Raw genomic sequence first — 15,616 nt, 5'->3', positions numbered from 1 at the left:
TTGCAAAGTCATACCTTTGGTATCATAGATGTTTTCTTTTGCTATGAGACCAAATGGGAATTCAAATTATAATTGTTGTAGTTTCCGTTCACCTCTGTGACGAGTTCTGCTTCTAAGAACCCTGGAAATGTGAAAAGGGTGCATTCATTTTTGGTTGTAATATTGCTTGAAGATAACTTTCTGTGGAATTTGTCAAAAAGTCCACACTGTGCAAATATTAAAGGTGTGTGTATATACTAAAATACATTCTCTCAACTCTGATTAATGTACAGAGAGTTTATTCTCAAGTAGTAGATAACTGTAATCAGTTAGATGATAGTTTTTTATTTTGTTTTCATTTTAATTTGAAAGTTTTAGTAATTAGTTTGGCTATATCGTTTTTTATTCATTTTAATCAAAATAAACTAAATAAAAATTAGAAATATTTCCTTAGAAACTAGCTGAAAAAAACACACACACACACACACACACACACACACACACACACACACACACACACACACACACACACACACACACACACACACACACACACACACACACACACACACACACACATATATATATATATATATATATATATATATATATATATATATATATATACATATATATATATACACACACACACACACGTTTTTTCTGTGTTTTTAGTTTTAGGGTGCTTTCAGACTTGGTTCGATTGCTCCCCCTGCCCCCATTGAACTGTGTTCAGTTTGTATTATTTGGGTCCGAACCGCGGTGCGTTTGCATCATCAAAGCAGCCGCTGTTTACCCTGTTGCTTGGTAACAATGACGCAGGAGAAGGCGGCAAAATGCATAGCGTTGCTCGCCTCACTTTTATATTTTTGTTTTTGAACCATTGGCTTTGTTTCCAAAGCTTCAGTATCTAACGGCACTTGTGTCTTAAGCCTGTTTTATGCTTCTGCGTCGAATCGACGGCGTACCCCCGCGGACCCCTCTGCGTCGACGCGAACCTCGACGCGACCCCTCCGCCGTAGCTTGACGTGCACCTCCAAAAAATTGTAACTACGCGTCGCGGTGACGCAGACCGCAGGGGCTGTGATTGGTCAGATTATACATCATTTCCGGAGTAAAATATATTAAAATAGAAAACAGTCATTTTAAATTGTCATAAAATATGTTTTGTTTTATTGTTTTTTATATACTAAACACAGCCTTGGTGAGCAGAAGAGACTTCTTTTAAAAACATTAAAAATCTTACCGATCTAAAACTTTTGACCGGTAGTGTATATGTATATATTTATATATATTCTTTTCTTTTTTTGTTGTTGCTAGAAATAAACTTCAATCAATCAAATCAATGTTTGTTTTGAAAAAAAGTTTGTTGTTTATTTACAATACAATGTTCACGGGTACATCATGGATATCAAGTAATTAACCAAGTCTGCCACGGGACACTACATTATCCTGCCATGGCACCGTGGTCGAACCCATTTTGTAGCCCAACCCGGTGATCTTTGCACCCGAAGATAAAATCTTTAAAGTCACTGCCAGTCTCTGAGCGAGGTCAATAGGCATACTGTGTGTAGTCTGATGCTGTATTAACGGCTTTAAACGATGAACAAGATCGTCAAATCGACCTTTCGACATCCGAAAATACTTAAAGTGCATTTCTTCGTCCAAGTCCCTCAGCGGTCGAACAACCGTAACAAATTCGCCAATCCTTCCCCTGTCTTCGTGCACTGGTCGTACAGACCACCTTCGCTGACGTCTTTTTCTTCTACGATTAAACATTTGCAATAAAATCATTTGTTGTTCAACGTTGATTAGCTCCAGCTGCGACAACACTCTCTCTCTTTCGCTCGCCATTGTCGGAAATGAAAAAGCGGAACCGGCGCATGGAACCAAAACAAACTAGGAAAGAGATTCGCGAACCACACCACCCCCCTAGCGTTCTGGCGGTGAAATGCACCGCGATGCAACGCAACCCGACGCAGAACCATAAAACGGTCACGACGCCGTTGGAGTGACGGCGTAGCTACGCCGTGGAGTTGACGCAGAAGCATAATGAGGGCTTTATCTGCCGCGAACGCACTGCAAATGGTCTAAAAACTAAAGAACGCTGAAGGCAAGCAGATATGAGATATAACGTACAGCTCTCTGTTTGCAGTAACGTTACGCCAGTCACGCTCATCAGGAAAGTGAGTGAAACACACATTTTTACCAAATCATACATCATTAAGAGCGGTTCCCTTCTCCGATTTTGTACGATTGCATTCATATCAGCAGCGAACCGTACCGGAGTTCACATGAACCGTACCCCAGACCCCCCTTTGTAAGCGAACTCTGGTATGGTTTGCGAGTGCGCACGCGAGTTCGGAAAACAGCGTTCACATCATCCAAATGAACTGAACTCTGACGTCAATTGATCCCTGGTTGCTCACCAAAAGTATTTAAAGTCCCTGTAAAGTCAAAATCTTGAAAAAATGAGCAGTGCAGTGGTCTATGCTCTCAAACGCTGGGGGCGTGTCCGCTAGCTGCGCTGAAACCACGCCCACTCGCGGGAAAGTTGACTCGCGGGCACGCACTGCCAATGATGACACCAGTATTGTCGGCGCGACGGGAGGATGAAGGCCGAGGCGGAAGATAGTCGGTTCGGCCCCATTCACCAGTAACAGCGGATTATCAGTGAATCCCTGTTGTCTCCGACGAAAGTTTATAAAACTATCCTGTGTAAAATGATCACTACAGAGGCGGGAGTTGGTGGTGATCCTCAGCTCTCCATCAAGGTGGCTCTTCACAAAATTAATGTGATATGATCGTTGTTCGGAAATTTAAATAAGTACACCGATCTGTTTTGTAAGTGATCGTATCCAGGTAATACGCATATCCGTGACAATGGCCTAGCTTGCTAGCAAACTCTAGGTTGTAGTAAATAGTACTGACAGTAACTCGCGATTGAGTGAACTGAAAGGGGAGGGGGCAGCCTCGGTGGCTCCAGTGCGACATCGACAGTAGGGGCGGGGCCAGGAGCGGCTCCAGTGCCCCAGTGAATCACAAAATCCTGAACACAGCAACGGTGAAAAACTGTTTCACGGTCTAACTCCACAATTCAGTACTTCACAGTTCACAGTCTTTGTAATGTGTTTTAGCAATACATTTCTAACATTTATAATGTGTTTAGATTTTTTTTTTTTGAATTGCCTTTACAGGGACTTAATAATGGTTTGTGGAATAATATATAGTATAGGCCTAGATTCTCTCTCCATCTCTCTCTCTCTCTCTCTCTCAGCTGAACGGTTGTCCTGTCTGAACTCAGAGGACCGGTCTCAGTTCTTACAGCAGGTGTGTGCTGTTCTGGAGTCAGTGGACCGGGCCGGATCAGCCAACACCACAGCACCGCGCACTAAACTCAACCTACTCTGTTACCTCTGCTCTGTCTGTAACCACAGAGAGATGGCCACACACCTTATACACTCCCAGCTGGTAAGACGCATCTGAAACGCATGCTGTTGAAAGGGATAATCTACAGTCACATGGTCATTATCACAAATTAAACCCTGACAGGGTGATCAGGTGTCCCATATCACCCTGATCTTGTATCACCCTAAAGGGGTTTACTTTGGGACAATGAGCAGCTGACTTATGCTGCTTAGTACACAAATTTCAAATTACACAAAGTTTTTTTTATTAAGAGTAATAATGAATCAACATTAAGCATCCGGTTTGTTCCAAGGAAAGGAAAGATCTAACGTTAAAGATACAAATAAGCGCTACAGATTCTGAGCGTCATTGATACATCTTTTCTTAAAATACGCGGTGTAATTGGTAATATAGTGTTGTCACAAGTTTATTAAATTGTGGGAAAATTCGGCACATCCCTAGTGTATAGAACGCCCCTACTTCCTTCGCTACTGGAACCAACCTTTAAAACCACACACTCAACAGCTACTCTCACTGAAACTAAAGAAATGTTTTTACATACCCTCATCATGTTTTCATTTTAAATTAGATTCATGAATAAAAATGAATTTTTAAAATAAAAATAAATTGAATAGGACTTAGTAAACCTTTTAATCGGTAACCATTCCATGTGGTGCAAATCACACTTTTCTTTTGTGATATTATTGAGCGGTTGGAGGTGTAGATCATCTAATGAGGGAAGTTGAACAATAGTGTGTCAGCTGAGGAATGGGTGTCTGCTGTCGTCCTCGCCTCAGTCTGAAAATGAGCTTCCTCTTCCTTTGCTTTCATCAATGTAAGCTGTAATCAGAGGAACTTCATAGATTCTTAATGTATTAGATTTCAGTGGTATCTAAAGGGTTCATTCCATATTTATACTGAAACGTTAAGCCAATGTTAATCAGATAAGCAACATTTCTATTTTGGATTTGATCGGTTTGGTCATTTTTAAGTATAATTTGTTGTCACAGGAGCCTGTGCACCTGTACATTCCTCCTCTGGCCACTAGGTGTCTCACCACCATTAGCGTTTCCATTCATCTAACAGAAATTACTTGAGCACTCCGGATACAGTTTTTTTTTTTTAGAGCCAATCACCATGCCATGTGACCAGTCACTTTGGAGCCACTGAAAATCATTTCTTGTTGCAATGACAGCACTGATTGGCTGATGGTACATAAGCACTCACACAACAATTCTTTAGGGATTGTCCTGAGCTCTGATGTCAAAGGCAGACAAAAATTAAAGTATATTATAAAATTACAGGGAGCATTTTATTTTTTACAGTCCTGTTCCACATGTACAGACTGCGTACTTATTGTAGTAACTAACTGGGTAATAACTAGGTACTAACCCTGTTCTTACCCCTAATCCATGTAGTTACCTTATATTGCCATGTACTTTTCTTAGGTTAAGTACACATAAGTGGATGTACTGTAAAATAAAGTGGAACCAAATTATAATGCTGCAAAATCATGCTGTTAAGAGCACCCTAAAAAAACCTTGCTAGCTCTGATTTAATAAAAGTGAAAATATATTGAGACATCTCAAATTGTGACTTTTTTCCCCCTGGTTTCTTTCTTATACAGTTCCCTGTGCTGGTTCAACAGATGCGACATGCTCCGAACTGGGATATGTAAGTTTCACCTTTCAAATACATTTACCAGTATAAAAAAATTCCTACATACTTTTGCCGGACCACTGTAACTAGTGTAGTATTCTCAGATGACACTATTGGTGACAGCCTTGGAGTGTTTTCTCAGAGAAATGCAATGGCTGTCTTTCTCTTCTCTGTCCCTTTGACTCTGAGTGGAAGGAATGAGAGGCATGTGTCTCACTGGCCCCTCACAGGATTACATCCTCTCTCCACACTACAGTCACCAAGCAACGGACAGAACCACTTTAGTTTTAAATGACACTGAAAACCAGCATTAAACGCTGCTCATTTAAATATGAGATGTGGGGTGTTTACAATCTATACAATACTGTTATATTCAATACCATTCAAACATTTTATATACAATACCGTTCAAAAGTTTGGGGTCGGTATGTTTTTTTTATTTTCATGTTTTTGAAAGAAGTCTCTAATGCTCACCCAGGCTGCATTTATTTGATCCGAACTACAGTAAAAACAGTAATATTGTGAAATAATATTATTACGTATTAAAATAATTAAAATTAATAACTATTTCTATTTGAATTTATTTTAATATTTAATTTATTCCTGTGATGGCAAAAGCTGATTTTCTGGCAGCCATTAAGATATGATAGTGAACACTGATAAAAATCTAAATATTGTTCAGTAGAAAAGATGTATTCATTCCTTTTGTAATCTAGACAGAGTATGATTAGGAATAACATTGCATTCATATCATCAACCTCCAAAAACTAAGTTATAAAACAATGCTGAAAAACAACAATCCTGAAACCATAGTGATGTATCGCTAATTTTGCTATTCTTAAAAAGGCAGGACAGAGCTTAAAGTAAGAAAGATTCCATTTATATATTTAAAAGATGGAAAAAAAAATGTCAGATTTTGATCAAAGTAGAACAGCTATAATGAAACAAACAGCTGGATGAGCCATTTGATTGTTTAAATTTGTGTTTTAGAAGGAGCAAAGTGATGAGAGTGATCGGCCTGCTGGCCTCCCACTGCACAGAGCTCAGAGACGACGTTCCTGTCACAGAGGTGAGACTTGTGTGTCTGTGTGTGTTTGAAGCATGGTGGACATTTTCACATTTAAAATAACAATGGGCAACCAGCAGGTGTCACTGTAGCATTGCTGTATTCTCATCTACTACTCAAGAGGAAACAATAATAACAAAAATCATTTCTCAGCTCTCTATCCAAAGCACTTGAAATCCAGTAAAATCCAGGTGTAATAAGCTTTTTACATCTCTATCCCAGCCTTTTCAAATACAAAGAGGACAGACATCTCATCCAAACAGGTTTAAAAAAGCTTTCACTTATCATCAAAGCGCTGCACAGATGCATTGTGGCTAACCAAAAACAAATTCTTCCACTCCAATCCTTGATTTTACACAGGTTTGTCTTCCGTTCCACTACCAACTTCTCCACCTTTTTGCTCATGGAGAATTTCACGTACCACCCGGGCTCTGGGTAGACAGCGGCACAAAATGGCCGTCCGTCGTAATCTAGCAAGGCTGAGTTTTTTTCCCGTTTTACACAATACAAGCTTAAACTTTGCAGCTCCTCTCTGCGGCTTCTTCTTTCTCGCTTCTCTGGGCTCAGTGGGTCAGTATTGAAGAAGTGCTCAGGGTGATGGACTCTCTCCCCAGTTCTCTACAGGGGGTTTGTGTCTGAGCGGCCGATCCTGTCATGGCGATTTCTTTTAGTGCTTCTCTTTGGTGAGAGAAAAGCAGAGCTGCTTTCTTATGGTTCTTTTGCACTCTAGAGGGCCTTCTTAGATAATGAATTGAACTAAATTCTGAACAGATTTTGCATCATACACTTGCCGATTTTGTAAATGGCTACAGAAAACACAAACTTAAAAATAATTTCCAACACAACCTCATGCACCACATTACTGAGAGATGCATGACAAATAAAAACAATAGATCTTAGTCAGGGTAGATGCCATATTGAATTCAATGTGGATGACAACGAGGCTGTGAGGGATAAACTTACAGCCTTTACAATGGCACGCACTATATAAAAGCCCTAGATCACGTAATTTTCATAACTCACTACATTCAAAACTGTTTTTGTCTGCTGAAGTTTTTTTTTTCCTTTTCGGAAAGACGTTTCATCAGCTGAACAATAGGTATGTTTGAACGCACTGTACTTCTATCCCTCACAGCCTCATTTTCATTCCTGTCAAAAATTAAATATGGAACTACCCTGATAATCAATCAATCAATCAATCAAACTTTATTTATAAAGCACTTTAAAATAACCGAAGTGGACAAAACAGATAAATAATAAATAAATAAATAAATAAACATAAAATACATACTTTATACAAAGCATACAATACTAATACAACAAATCAAGAGACCTAAAACATCAGAAAAATAGCTATACCATAGCAACAATAAAATAAATAAACATTTACATTTACATTTCTGCATTTTGGCAGATGCTTTTATCCAAAGCGACTTACACTGCATTTCAAGGTACACATTTTAAATTCTTATCAGTTCTTGCTTTCCCGGGGAATCAGACCCATGACCTTGGCGTTGCAAGCGTAAACAAAATGTCAATGTCAGGTGTCAAAGGCCAAGGAGAAAAGGTGGGTTTTTAGAAGCGATTTAATATAAAAAATTATCAGCTTTATCAGATTAAGGTCTTTGTGTTCTAAAATTTGCTCAAATTATCAAAGGCTGCGCTTACACTGGCACAAAAAATCTGACGCGTCAGATATTGTTACACCTGTGTAAACGAAAATCAAGATACATTTTTTTGCATGCGTTCTGAGTCAATTCCAAATGTGGTTTTAAATCAGATACATATTCGATATGTGGACATCTGACCTACGTCTAAAAAAAACACCTCAAGATGAGGGCGAAACATTTACCCACAAAGATATCTTTTCTTGTGTTTTATTGAGGTGGACACTTTATAAGTAAGAGCTTGGGCACAGACAGAAACATTCAGGATCATAGAATTGTGTTTTGACCCAATGGGTCTCAATCATTAAGCTTGCGTACGAGTTTGTGTGTGAACTGTGTGTGTACGATGTTATATTTCATCCTGTTGCATTAATATTATATAATCCATATATAAAATCATATAATGAAATTATTAAATAATTAAATTTAATTTCATCTTAAACATTCCATCATATACAGTTAAAGAGTAAGAAAAGCTGCGTTATAGCTTCAGATATTCAGATATACGCGTATGTACAGCTGCTAATTAGGGTGGTCCTTATCAAGTTTTTTTTTGTGCAAAATGTTAGTGTCTTAACCTCTTGAACTGTTCCTTTTAACTTCAAAATTAGAAATATGCAAAAATGTTGACAAAAAAATTATATTTAGAGGTAGCTCAATCATGTGGAAGATTGCCTATGTTAAGCTGTGCGGCGTTATTGTGATATGCAAGTAATATTAAAAGTTGCTGCAAATGAACTACATTTTATTGAAATCAGAGCAACACTGACATGACAACAATCTCAAAAAAAGCACAAAGTTTTCAACAATCCCTCATTTCTGTTGCTCAGCAGCCAGTGTTGACTTTTTGCAGTCTGGATAGATCCGTCGGTGATCTTCCACCACATGAAGGAGAAACTGCAATTGTTCTTCAGAGTGTGTGAGATAGCCATTGTATTCTTGAATCAGAGCCACTCCTCTCTCGGCGTGATCATTGACTACTTTCATTGCATGTATGGTTGCCTGTGCCCCCTGATAATCTGCTTGATTCGGCCAAAGTTCCGGGTCAATTTCAAGGAACGTAATATAATTTTTTAAACCAATAAATGTGCTCTAAACCCAAACAATAACCAAGGTGATCATCAATAGAAATATGTATTGATTCCACCAGGAAAGGTAAATCTGCTAAACCGGGTCATGGATGGATTAATTTGGATTTAGTTTCTACAATAAGTAAACTGAGATATGTATCTAAAATACATATTTAGGAATATATGGTGCATTAGATGCTTTTATGGAGATGTTTTTGGAATTTTACTGTTTTTACAAAAATCATCAAAATCTCAGAAAGTTTAAAGCTATTGAGCTACCAGTAATTATTATGTTACTGCCATAAAAATTGGCATGCTGTATTTTCTTATATAAAGGAACAATTTGAAGGGTTAAGAGCATGACAGTTGGAGACTTTAAAAATAAGGACCACCCTACTGCTAATGAGAGGTCTGTAATCTGGATCTGTATAAAGATGTTTATTGTGAGTAGAGCCCGACCGATATATCGGCAGGCCGATATTAGGCATTTTCCAAACTATCGGTATCGGCATTTATAATGGCCGATAAATGAATATTTAAAAAATAAAATAAAAGCGGACGAAACATCCTGCAACCATGTTATGAGTGTTGGCGCTGCATAGTTTGTCCACCAGAGGGCACTCTACAAGGAAGACTGCTAACATCAATGAGCTTGGAAATCACAACAAACCAAGGTCGGTGACACACTGGATGCATGGGCGTAAGCGTCTCAGCTGCGTGGCGTGTCCGTTTTTTTTTCCGGCTCCCATGTTAACAGGTTAAGCCGCTTGTCCACCAGCATCTCGATTTCTGACGCGACGCCAAAGCCCATTCATTTCCTATGGAACTACGTCGGCAGCAAAAACGCCCCCGCAAAGCATGATGGGTCGCGTCGATTTGGTCAACAGCGGCGCTGCAAAAAAGTATCTCGGTGGATACTTTATGCAAATGAGAGCGTCAAAACGCGGGGCAGCAGCCAATGGAAACTCGGCGGCGAGAATTTGTGTATGGGCGTTGCTATGGTTTCATATTTAAAGTACATGATGTCCGTACAATGTCCAGCCCACAAACCCCGCCCCGAAGCAGCGAAAACGTCACAGGCGTCGTGTCGGAACAAAAATTGATCGGACGCTGGTGGACAAGTGGCTTTAGAGCTTGCACACTGCCTGCGTGGAAAACGCGTGCATGCTAGAAATAGAACCGACGCCTATTTTTCACGCGACACGCAAGCGTCTTGGAAGCGTTTCCAAGCAAAATTGAATATAAAAAGATGTTTATATAATACATATTAATAAATGTCATTTTGATGTTTGAAAGTGTCTAGGGTTTGACATAAATGCAAATTTAAATGCAATTTAAAAAAATATTATCGATTTTCAAATACTGCACCTGTCAATACAGAACGAAATATTCTATAGCCTATATTGCCGTCAACACTGCCGACGTTGTCTTTGCTGCTATAAATAAAGTAATGATTACTGTATTTATAACTAGCATATCTGTAGTTCCAGTCCCTGCATTGTAAAACGTAAGTTAGGCACGCGAGGAGTGAACATTTAGACAGAGAAAGAGTATCAAACATAGCCTGTGCATAAAAGTTAGCTTTTCTTTTACACGTGTGTGAAATCCAAGTGTGCGTTGCTGACTTTGTTTAGCCGCAGCATTAACGAGTCACATAATGTATTTAGTGCATCACTAAGTTGTAGATTTTAGAAGGCAGGCAGCAAATGATGATTGTTTGTTGTAGCTTGATGGAATAGATGGATAGAATTAAAAGAGTGCAGGTAAAGGGATAAGCAAGTTGACATTGTAATTATAAGGTAGCTTATAACATTGACATGTGGCAGACGCTTTTATCAAAAGCGACTTACATTGCATTTCAAGGTACACATTTACAATCTTATCAGTTCTTGCTTTGAACCCATGGCCTTGTCGTTGCAAGCACCAATGCTCTACACACACACACACACACACACACACACACACACACACACACACACACACACACACACACACACACACACACACACACACACACACACACACACACACACACACACAGGGGTGACCTTTGTCTTGTTTAATAATAATACAAATGATGATGATAATAATAATAATATCTTTTTTTAAATTATTACTGTCAATATTAATAATAATAGTTGATTTTTTGTTTGTTCAAAGGACTTTAAGTTTCATATCTTAAGTTTGTATTTTTAATATACATTATATTTATCAGATCTTTAATATATTCTGTTCTGTTGTGACAATAAAACAAACAAGTTTATTTTTAAACTGCATTATCATATTATTTTAGTAAGGCTGAGGACTCTTAAATAACTACAAATAACTAATGTTAGGGAAATCTGTTCATGTTTTGTTACGCGTTTTTTGGATTTAAAAAAAAATATATATATATCGGAATATCGGATTTTTAAATCCCCAAATATTTGTATCGGTATCGGCCTTAAAAATCCTTTATCGGTCGGGCTCTAATTGTGAGATCTGGTGAGATTGACACTAGCATTGCTTGAGGATCAGGCGAAGTGATGAAAGGCTGTAAGGAAAGCCCTTATATGGAGATGTTTGGGCGTGTTTTATGCAAATGACTAACCCTGTGCACGTTGCCGATCATTTAGAATACGCCAAATTCACTAACATCAGAACGATGTAAAGAACAAATTCATGTGCGTACGAATGTGTTGTGAATTAGCTGGAGATTTTTCGTGAGAAGTTCTCCTGTGCGTACAAATACGAAATAATTAACGCAATTATTAGCAATGAGGAGATAACGTCGCTGTTTATGAAATAATTGCACAGGCACCGGTAACTCACTCACTCACTCATCATGGTATAAGTGGGATAAACATCAAAACCCGACTTGAATTATATACATTTATTTTTATATATGGCCATTCAAAACCCGATGGTCAGCAGTGTCGCTGAAAGCGATTAACAATTGAATCAATCTAGTTTGGTGGGGATTAATGAAACACCGATATCGAAATACGAGTCATGTCTTAAGTGAATGTGCCAAAAAAACAACAACGGATATGGCAAGCGATAACAACAAGCTACGTGACAAGCTTTGATTGGATCCTGGATGGAATAATGTGTGCCCATCATACACTGCAAATTTTTTTTTTTCTATGAAATCGTCAACTGCGACTGCCTAAAATCAGCAGACTAGCTATGACTTTCAGCATTGAGCATCGATTCGTCCAGTTTGCAATTCTTTGTGTTGTGTATTCCAGCCATAATTGTAATTTTTTTCTTGAGAAATGTTATAAAAGTGTCACAATATTGATTTCGAGTTGTAATGCTTGTTGTTTGTGGGAGATGGAAGCTTAGCAGTAAGTGGATCCACATGGTTAAGTTTCACTCAAAGGCAGTATCCATCATCTAAAAGAAACTTGGGCTAATTCTTCGTCATGGCAACGATAAAAGCTTCTATAAATAGAAATGTCGCACAGGGGCTTGAAGCAGGAGGAAGGAAATTACAGAATTACAGGTAGAGCAGAAAAGTCTCTTCTCAGGAAAGTTTGCTTTTGGTGTGCTCTCTCTCTACATCCACCCCAAAAACACTTGGTCTTTCTCCCTCTGACGTTCGGTTCGTTCTCTAATCCTCCCTAAAACCCTCTGTGTCTGTGTTCGCCATGAATACTTGAGCACTAGTCTAATGAAGTGGTAAATTAATCATTGTCCTTGGCACCGGCAATCCCCCGTGCCCCTAGCCTAAATTCAGAGTTACTCTCAGAAGAGCCTGACTGTTTCCCCTGACCAATCCCATTACACACTGCTAAGAATTACAGCAGAGCCATCTGAAGGAGGTACCACAGGGATGAGCCAGTTTGGGTTTTTTTCACTACTTTATTTATTTGATGGTAAACCATTTTCTGGAAAGTCATTTTAAAGTTACTTCTTCCATATATATTTCATAGAGAAATGTATTAAAAATCCAGATTCTGTCAGTGCATAAAGGCATCTGCAGCGTCTTGTGCCGGAGGGAGTGAATATTTCAGAGTTGAATTTTAAGTGGCACACAAGAGTATCAGTGCGATTGGAAACCAGTGAGAGAGTATCAAGGGCACTCTGTTTCTCCCTCGCTCTGTCCGCTGGAATTCTAAGACTGCATTTGACATGATTTTGACTGCATTTGTCTGACTGACTCGGGGAATGATATTGATTCTCTGAGCTTCAGTTGATTAGATCTGCATCTCCCAATACGTCCTCCGTGGTAACTTGCCACTTCTCGCGTCCTTTGTCTCACATTGTCGATGGTGTTGTTTGAATCTGAATTTTAAATCTGTTTTTTGGTGTAACACTTTATTTTTTTCCCATTTGGCTTTGCAGAAAATAGTGAAGTTGGAATACTTCCAGACAAACCCCTAATATAAGTTTAAGTGATTTAAATGTTATTTTTTCACTTTTTTTTTTTTTTTTTTGGTAGGGAGAGAATATGCTGGCTGATAAAATTCTCTACTCATCCATTTACTCCTGCATTAATATTTACATGATTATTAGAGAGATTTTAGAAACGTATTAACCTGAGGTATGAATAGCATGAACACTGATATTGTAAGTGGATGTTGATTCAGATTAACTTTGGTAGTTTCTTAATTTGGGTACTTTTACTGATTTAGAGCTACTCGCCAAGGTTATTATAGTTTTGCTTTTTTAAATTAGTTTTTATTTTAATATCGTTTTCAATTTTGCTTTAAATTTAAGTTTAGTTTTAGTTAGTTTCATTAATGGTTTTGTTAGTTTTAGTTTAGTTTTTATTTTGCAAACACATTTCTATTTAGTTTTTATTTTATTTAGTTTCAGTTTTAGTTTTAGTAATTATAGTTTAGCAGAGCAAACAGAACACTTCCAGTGTAGACCAAAGCGAGACACATAATTTAAGCAAAGTTTAATGTTTGCCGAGATTACAGTTAACTCTTAAATCTTAATAATAAAAATAAAAATAATGGTTTGAGATTGAACAAAGCACCAAATAAATGGAACTTAAAAGTATACAAAAAAAAAAAAAAAATTTAAAAATACAAACTAAAGATGAAATCTTATATTAAAGATGAAATCTTGTTAAACATAGTTGACTTTTTTCAGAGTGACACTGGTACATACAACAAAAAAACAGCTAAATTAATCTGACAACCTGCTGTGAAGCCAGTGTGATTAAATAATGAAGTATCTATGCAGTGTGTGAGTGTGTACATTTTTCTATTGTGGTGGGGACTTAAACCTGAATGCACACACACTCATGGGGACTTGTCACTGTGGGCCTAAATTAAATCACACAGAATTAGTTTTTTTTTTAAATGTGTGTGATGGGTCGGTTTAGGGGTTGGGTTAGTGTGTGTGTGTGTGTGTGTGTGTGTGTGTGTGTCCCGGGACATGTCTCCACATGGATAACAATATTATTAGCAGACAATCTTTTGTAAAAACAAAGATAACAACAGCACCTTTCAGCCTGTCAACCTTCATGAAAGCATGACATCACCACATTAAGGTATTTTTGTGCTTGACGGACTTGTTTTGCTGTTGCACCCGCGTCTCGCAAATGAAAGGACATTCTAAAAACGCTTCGCTCAAGTTAAAAGAAGTTCAACTTGCGTCTCATTTAGAGATGCACCGATTGATCGGCTGGTGACCGGAATTGGCCGATTTTCACGTGATCGGCCGTGACCGGCGATCGGCCGGTCAGTCTGACAAATACCGATTTTATGCCGGTCAAATGCACTCGGGCGCCGCATGATTAACATCGCGCAACATCAGCATCACATGTAGGAAACCTCGTGAATTACGTCCGTTCAGACCGCAAACGCGTATTTTTTTTCACCGTGCATGTTAATCATTGAGTGCATTCACAACGGGAGCAGGAGCAGCATGTGAAGCCTTGGTTATACTTTCGCCTGGCTCCGCAGCGCGAGTCTCCGCAGACTGCGCGCACACCTCCGCAAACGGACGAGGCGTTTATACTTGACGCGCTCGCCGTTGTACTATTCCGTGAAACGATAGGGGGCGACTCGAGTAATTGTCCTCTAAACCATCAGGAATCAGCGGTGAGAAGAAGAAAGCTACACACGTGACAAAGTTTATTTTAGTATACCACCACCAATACCACACTACAAAAAGAATCGTGTAAAACCCAGTAAACCCTGAGATTATTACTTGTGACAATAAAACAAAATATATGGATATGAGAATGTGTATACAATATAACTAAATTAACAATCTTTAACATATTTTCTAATTTCACTAAACATTTCATTAAGTTTCGTGAACATTTTTATTAAACATGGACCTTTATGTTCATTAAAAATACTTTTTATGCTATTGAATGCTCATTTTTTAAATGTAAGCAACTAATTTAGACGTGCAAACTGGGTGCCGGTGTGGTGAGAAGTTCGAGCTCGGCCAGATTCGGCTCAAAGTCGTTCATCTTCGGATGCGGCGCCGTGCGTGTTGTTACAAAATCTGCCGTGCACACCGCCAGGCGAAATGGGCCCTTGCTCACCCAACGCGCGCGACCGCCCACACCGCGATGACGTCATTTTTGCCGCGCGCACCTTCGCGCTCGTGCGGACGCGTCGAGTATAAAGCCCAATTTATACTTCTGCGTCGAGTGTACGCCGTAGTGTACGCCGTAGGCTACGCACGTAGGCGACGCCGTCGTGAGCATTTATACTTCTGCGAATGTCTGTGTTGCTCTGCAGTTACACCGCCGAAACGCTAGTTGGCGCGGGTGGGTTTTAATGTTCCACTGTGTTTACATTCCTCGCGGCTGT

At 38.9% G+C, this 15,616-nt stretch overlaps 1 protein-coding gene across 1 annotated transcript in view; it reads left to right on the top strand.

The window, feature by feature from the left end:
• ulk4 (unc-51 like kinase 4) overlaps positions 1 to 15,616 on the top strand; it is a 321,586-nt gene that overhangs the window by 12,229 nt on the left and 293,741 nt on the right. Inside the window, exons 15-17 of the mRNA XM_082150256.1 lie at positions 3,257 to 3,450; positions 5,015 to 5,061; positions 6,037 to 6,115. Of these exons, the coding sequence (XP_082006382.1) occupies positions 3,257 to 3,450; positions 5,015 to 5,061; positions 6,037 to 6,115 (320 nt within the window). The remainder of the gene's footprint in view (positions 1 to 3,256; positions 3,451 to 5,014; positions 5,062 to 6,036; positions 6,116 to 15,616) is intronic.

Source organism: Leuciscus leuciscus (genome assembly GCF_965113295.1).
Source record: "Leuciscus leuciscus genome assembly, chromosome: 20".
NCBI lineage: Eukaryota > Metazoa > Chordata > Actinopteri > Cypriniformes > Leuciscidae > Leuciscus > Leuciscus leuciscus.
This window is presented reverse-complemented; position numbering and strand designations above follow the sequence as displayed.